Here is a 6,538-nt window from a genome sequence, read left to right as displayed (position 1 = left end):
GATTGAGTTTCCAATAGCTCTTAAGCAAATGATGAAGAATCCCTGTTTTCGCGTTGCGGGTACTTGTAATGGGCTTGTTTTACTTGCTGATGATGTATGCCGTGATGCTTACAACTTTGTTTTATGGAATCCTAGTATAAGAAAGTATGTGATACTTCCTAAGCCCACTGTTATGTCTTCGACACACGGTAAGCATGAGGCTTCCGTTGGTCTGGGTTATGATGTTATTAATAATGACTATAAGGTTGTGAGAGTGACATTTCTTATGGATATACCTGGTAATGGCTTCAGGACTTTAGTTCAGTACTATTCACTAGCCACAGGCTCTTGGGGCATGCTTCGGGTTCTTCCTCCATGTGTAGTGAATGCCACCAGGGGACAGGTTTTAGTCAATGGGGCACTGCACTGGTTCGCTATCCGTTGGACCGATGATCATAAAATGAATTTCATGGTTATGGGATTTGATGTGGGAAGTGAGTCATTACGAGAGATACTGCTGCCCGAGAGCCTCAACCAGAATGCCTTATTGGAGTTCAAGTTGGGTGCTACAGGAGATAGAAAATCCATTGGTCTGTTTGTGAGGTGTGACACTGAGACTGATAGCTATCTTGATATATGGGTGATGAAGGAGTATTTTGTTCAGAAGTCGTGGACCAAATTGATGATTCTCACTCCACAAGGTCCGGAAAGAAGTTTGTCCAAGCCAATTTGTTTTAGGAGGAGTGGTCATGAAGTGGTGTTGCAACTTGAAGATGACCATGGATTGGTTTCACTTGACATTGTGAGCAAACAGTTCAAAAGTTTCGGGATTTCTGCAGGTCTGGTTTGTTCTGTTGACTCGTATGAAGAGAGCCTTGTCTTGCTTGACAGGGAAAATGCAATTTCTTACTGAGGGGAAATAATAGGTAAGGTGATAAAAATTTATAGAACTTGCTTCCTGTTTAAAGCATTTGCAGCTAAGTTTATCTGACATATGATTACTGAAGTTGAGCTCAAGTTTTAATTTTTTTTCTTTGTATACCGTTGCTCTGTTCTTAGGTTTATGGGTGTTTTTGGTTCAGCTTGCTTTTGATTTTGTTTATATGAGTTGCTGTCTTAGTGAGTTAGCTAATACATTGTATTTCCTGCTTATGTCTGAAAACACAACTTTGTAGTTTGTACTTGTTTAATAGGAATGATGCAATCCTAGTATCCTACCACGTTAAACAAGCTCAGGGAAAAAACAAAATTAGGAAGACAAGTTGTTATAGGTGAAATAGTAACATACATGGTTTTGCTACTCTTATTATAAGTGCTTGTAGATTTGTGTTTTATGTAGCATTAGCCTGGTATTACCTTATATAGTGGACTGGTCTCTGTAGTGCTAATGATGCTACTTTCGTGTACTTGATATGATGATATGTCTGTTGCTCTGCTAGAAGTCCAGAACTGTGGAACTGTTCATCCAATGGACTCTTTAATCAATTTAGCTTCGATTTATACTTTATTTTTCTCATTTGGATTGGAATCAGTACGACATAACCTGATGAAATGAACACTAGCCCATAGAGGATAAGGTGATACTTTGAGAGCCTGCAGCATGAAAAACTGAAAGTAGGACATGGTAGTGGTATAACTTATAGCACTAATTTCTGCAGATTTTGTTCATTTTTATATCTATACTGTATGTATTTGTAGTTTTTTTTGTGTTTTACTTGTGGGATCGAAGTATCTCCAAGTTACCTTACACTCTTGGTGCTTTGGAAATCTTGAACAACTATTAATTCTACATATGTCCTCTGAACCGTAACGCGCACAAGTTACCTGGGCTGCAATATATAATGCCTGTGTACATAAGTAAACTCAAGGTAGTAAGAGTATGCTACAGATGTATGTAAGAAGTAAGAACCATTCAGACTTGGTTGTTTTCATCCAACATCATCGTTGGACTCTCCTCTTTCTAATATATGTATTGGAGTATGCTGCTGAAGCATATATGTCAAGTTTGTTAACTTCGTTCAATTCAACAATATGCAGGTGAAGTATTTGCTTAGTGAGTTTCAAGTCTGCTTTCTATGACTGTGAAGGGAGATAAAACTGCTAGATGGATTTCTGCATATGAATGTATCTCTGCCTAATGCCAGAATCCCAGAAGTCACTATCTACTATCTAATATCTGTTGCTTGGTTTATTCTGATGGTATTTGCCTGTAGTGCGAATTTGCTATCCTGGCTTATGTAGTTATGATAGATTATATTGCTTTCGGTTGGAAAGATGAAAGAAACCATTTTATTGTGTCAATTTTATCTTTCGCTTTATATACAGTCATTGCTATATTACACTAGGAGAAGCATGTCTTTGGCCAAATGATTAATTTTCCTCAATATCTATCTAATAGTTAACATAAATGATCCCTATTGTATTGGAGGTGTGCCTAAAATTTGTCGCTTTGAAACATTTAGCCGGTTTTTTGGATACAGGTGATGGCAGTTGCTAAAGTGGATGCAGCAAAACCACTTGTGAAACTTCAAATTATACTTCTTAAGTTCTTAAAATGATGAAACCAATTAGTACCCAACAACCTCTTCATTCATTTTTCTATACACAGCCACACTGCCCACACAGGCACACAGCACACTTCTTCTGGGTTGGTTTTGAACTTTTGATTTCACAACGCAACGAAAACTTACCTTGTTTATACCAATATTAATGCCTTGATCTCAGAAGTAAACTGTGTCATATAAATGACTCAAACAAATACAAATTTATGGTTTATTCCTTTGGGTTATATGGAGAGTTCAAATCTAAATATAATAAGATTAAACAATATCGTCTCAAAATACAATCTTTATCGTCTTCACTCTTTGACATTTTATTAGCCAATGCGCATAGAAAACCTTTTATCATATCTCGGAGTTTTAGCATCTTCTGATATTGTTATATGTATGATTTCGTAGCACAACAAAAAAGGGGAATAGAGCGTACGTTCTCCCAAGTGCCATAAAAGTTCCCTTATGTTAGACTTAGAAATGCATCACTTATTCACTTTACCAATAGTAATTCCACTTGTTGTTGACGTGATATTTCCCGATTGAAAGCCAATTACCTCACAACTAGCTAGTAACATGTAAACTGACAATAATCATTTCATGAGAAAGTATACAGTACAACGAAAAAATAGACGACTTGCACCATTGGTGCTTAGAAGAAGTTGCATCATTTCAGAGTTATTAGATAAAAGGATAGTAAAATGCATAATTTAAACAGAAAAAAAAAAAAAATACATCCCTGTTTCAAGGGGGTAAACTAAAAGTCAAAATTACCGGATGGCGGTAAAACAATATTCACCGCATATATCGGGATTTGGGGGGAAGCTTTTGCCTTTTGAACAAAATCCATCAGTTGAGAGTTCAAAGAGTTTCACTCCCAAAAACCCCCAATTCAATTCCGACGCCTCCTTCTCTCTCCGTCGATCTGCATCACTCTCCCGCGGCGTAGCCGGAATCTTGCGAAGGTACACACCCCTCTCAATCCCAGCCTCCGTCTCTGAATTTCATTTCCGCCATGAAAGACCTGGAAATCGCTTCAATTGAATCGAAATCTGAGGCAAGATTTGAATACTTCCCTCAAGAAATCATATCGAATATCCTGATTAGATTACCTATCAAGTCTTTGATCAAATGCACATCGGTCTGCAAGTCTTGGAAATCTTTGATTCAAAACCCTAGCTTTATTGATTCACATCATAGCCATAGAATCAGTTGTGATAAGCAGAGTGGAACTCATCTCCTACTAGTCCACAGTGTTTGTAGTAAAAGATTTTGCAGATTATTCGATAGAGATTTCGTTAGAGGTGAAGGGAAGACCTTTACTCTTTGTATTTTGATAACCATGCTTTTGATGAGTACTGCAAGATTGAATTGCCTAGTGATCTTGAGGGAATTATGTTTAATTCGTGTTACCATGTGGTCGGTACTTGTAATGGATTGGTGTGCCTTGTGGATGATTTGGGGTGTCATGGTTACAACTTGATCATTTGGAATCCTTGTATAAGAAAGTTTGTGACCCTTCCTGAGCCTCCTGCTGTGCTTAGTGGTGGGTGTGAAGTCTCTCTAGGTTTTGGTTATGATGCCGTGGGAAATGATTATAAGGTTGTAAGGCTTGTCACGCTTTCGGATCAATGTCAGAATTTCCATGAATGGCCAACTCTATTTCAGGTTTATTCTCTAGTTACAGGCTCATGGAGCAGGCTTCGTTCTGTTCTTCTTCCATGTCAAGTGTTTGGCTGCCAATCCCAGGCTTTTGTAAATGGGGCACTTCACTGGTGTGCAATCTGCTGGACAAATGATGCTTTCAACTATTTTGTTTTGGCATTTGATTTGGGAAGTGAGCTGTTTCGAGAGATCATGTTTCCGAAGAGTTTGAAATGGGATCCGTCGTTGGCATTGCGGACATCTGTTTCTAGAGATGGGAAATCCATTGCTGTCTTCACTGATTGGCGCAAGAGTCATACCGATTATTTTCTGGATATATGGGTGATGAAAGAGTACGGCATGGAGAAGTCGTGGACCAAAATGATGGTTCTCAGTGCAGAAGTTCCACAAAGAAATTTACCTAAGGCATTGTGTTTCAGGAAGATAGGTGAACTCTTGGTTCTTGAAGATAGCTATGAATTACTTTCACTTGACCTTGTGAGCAGAAAATTCAAAAGACTTGGGGTTTATGGAGGTCAGTATTGCTCTGTTGACTCTTATGAAGAGAGCCTTGTATTACTGGACAGCAACTATGATGTTTCTTACTGAGGGAAAAAATAGGTTGGCAATTGTGTATACTTTAGGTCTCCTATGGTGTTTACTATGGTGTCTCTTACTGAGGGAAAAACAGTTTGGCAATTGTGTATACTTTAGGTCTCATATGGTGTTTCTTACTGAGGAAAAAAATAACAGTTTGGCAACTGTGTAACTTTAGGTCTCCTATGGTGTTTAGTTTCTTGTCCAAATGTATATGCCTCGAAATCTGTTTGACCTTTGAACATTGAATTTTATGATATCAATATAGTTTGATTTTCTGTATGCTGATGAATGACCAATCATGATACCTTTCTTTTGCTGTGCAGTTTAGCAGTTTTGGTTCTATACTTAGCTTCTGGTTGGTTTGTTGTCAAGTTAATGTTGGTAATGCTTCTCTATTTCTCTTTCTTTTTTTTTCTTTTTTTTTTCTTCTTCTCATTACTTGTCTTAAATTATTGTCTTTCCTGCTTGTGTTGTCTCATAAGAAAAGTTTTGTACAAAATTAAACTCCGCTATGGTGTAAAGTCTATTTGAAAAACAGGAAGTTAAAATATAATTATAAGTTTCATTCACTGGAATACAAGGCTCTAGAAACAAATTAGTAAGAGAAAATGCTACATAGCTCCTGAACTGTTTGTAGTTTTCTGTGAGTGTAACCTTAAACAGGGCAGTTTGCAACTCTTTCTGGTAGTACACTGGTGTGGTTATATAATTCATAAAATATGTTATGATTAGCTATAGTAATATAAGCATAGACCTGTTTACTCCATACAAGTGATACAACTGATGCTAGTCATGCTACATTCCAGTTTAGGCTTGATTAGCACAATATGGTTAGATTTTCACTTTAAATTTTTTATGCAAAGAATGAAGAGGAAGTTGCATGCATAATCCGGACAAAGTAATAGGAAAAATTTCCATGGCTACTAATACCAACTATATGGTTTTCTTGATTTACACTGGTATTTTGTTTTTGTTTGTTTAACCTGTTACAAGTGCTTAACATACGTACTTGTTTAGTTAACTGTTTTGAAACTTAAAAGAAAGTAGTTTTGATAGGATTTAAAATGGGGGATGATGTAATACAGACAACATTCTGTGCTGCTACTCAGGTGTAAATTTGACATAAATTATTATATATTTTTTTGGAGCTTCATATTGCTTATTCTTTGAGTTGATCAGGCATCAAAACATCACCTGGTATATGAACTGATTAAGTTATACCTCAAACCCACCAATGTGGGAACTGGAAGCAGCAAAAACCAATTTTGTAAACTATGTTTTGTTTTGTAATATTCTTGACTGCATCTCCATGGTTTTATTGTCATCGAAGTATCTCCATGTCACATGCCTTGGAATTCTTGAGTAAATTTCCAGGAATTCATTTTACTTAGACCTTGTGAACAAACAGTTCAAAAATTCTGGGATTTGAGTCAGGTATGCTCTTTTGACTACTATATGCTCTTTTGACTACTATTTAAAGAGCATTGTCTTGCAGCAGGGAAGATGCAGGTTGTTACTGAGGGCTATCATAGGTATGGTGATATGCATAGCACTTGCTACCTCTGTTTTTATGTTCTGGTCTAGAGTAATAGTTTAAATTTATAAGTGGCTATGTGACTTGTGCGTTAGCACAACCAAAGTTTGACATTCTTTGTGTTGATTGATTTGGTACCTTAATGCCTTGCAGTTGGTTTGTTCTTTAATTGCTTGGTGTTTCACTTTTAAGTAGCTGTTTACTAATTCATAAGACCAATTTCCTGTATTAG

At 37.0% G+C, this 6,538-nt stretch overlaps 2 protein-coding genes across 2 annotated transcripts; both read left to right on the top strand.

Moving 5' to 3' along the window:
• Positions 1 to 453: 453 nt before the first annotated feature.
• LOC101306213 (F-box protein CPR30-like) lies at positions 454 to 2,033 on the top strand. The gene is made up of 2 exons (XM_004294796.1): positions 454 to 905; positions 2,017 to 2,033. Exon 1 carries the CDS (start codon positions 455 to 457, stop codon positions 890 to 892), a length of 438 nt encoding a protein of 145 aa, XP_004294844.1. The 5' UTR covers position 454; the 3' UTR covers positions 893 to 905; positions 2,017 to 2,033.
• Positions 2,034 to 3,923: 1,890 nt separating this feature from the next.
• On the top strand, positions 3,924 to 4,781 carry LOC101304855 (F-box/kelch-repeat protein At3g06240-like). Its single transcript, XM_004296040.1, has one exon. The coding sequence runs from the start codon at positions 3,924 to 3,926 to the stop codon at positions 4,779 to 4,781; it is 858 nt and encodes a 285-aa protein (XP_004296088.1).
• The last annotated feature ends 1,757 nt before the right edge of the window (positions 4,782 to 6,538 follow it).

This window comes from Fragaria vesca, linkage group LG3, assembly GCF_000184155.1.
Source record: "Fragaria vesca subsp. vesca linkage group LG3, FraVesHawaii_1.0, whole genome shotgun sequence".
NCBI classification, from domain to species: Eukaryota; Viridiplantae; Streptophyta; class Magnoliopsida; order Rosales; family Rosaceae; genus Fragaria; species Fragaria vesca.
The sequence above is the reverse complement of the archived record's forward strand: the minus strand, read 5'-3'. Positions and strand labels throughout refer to the sequence as shown.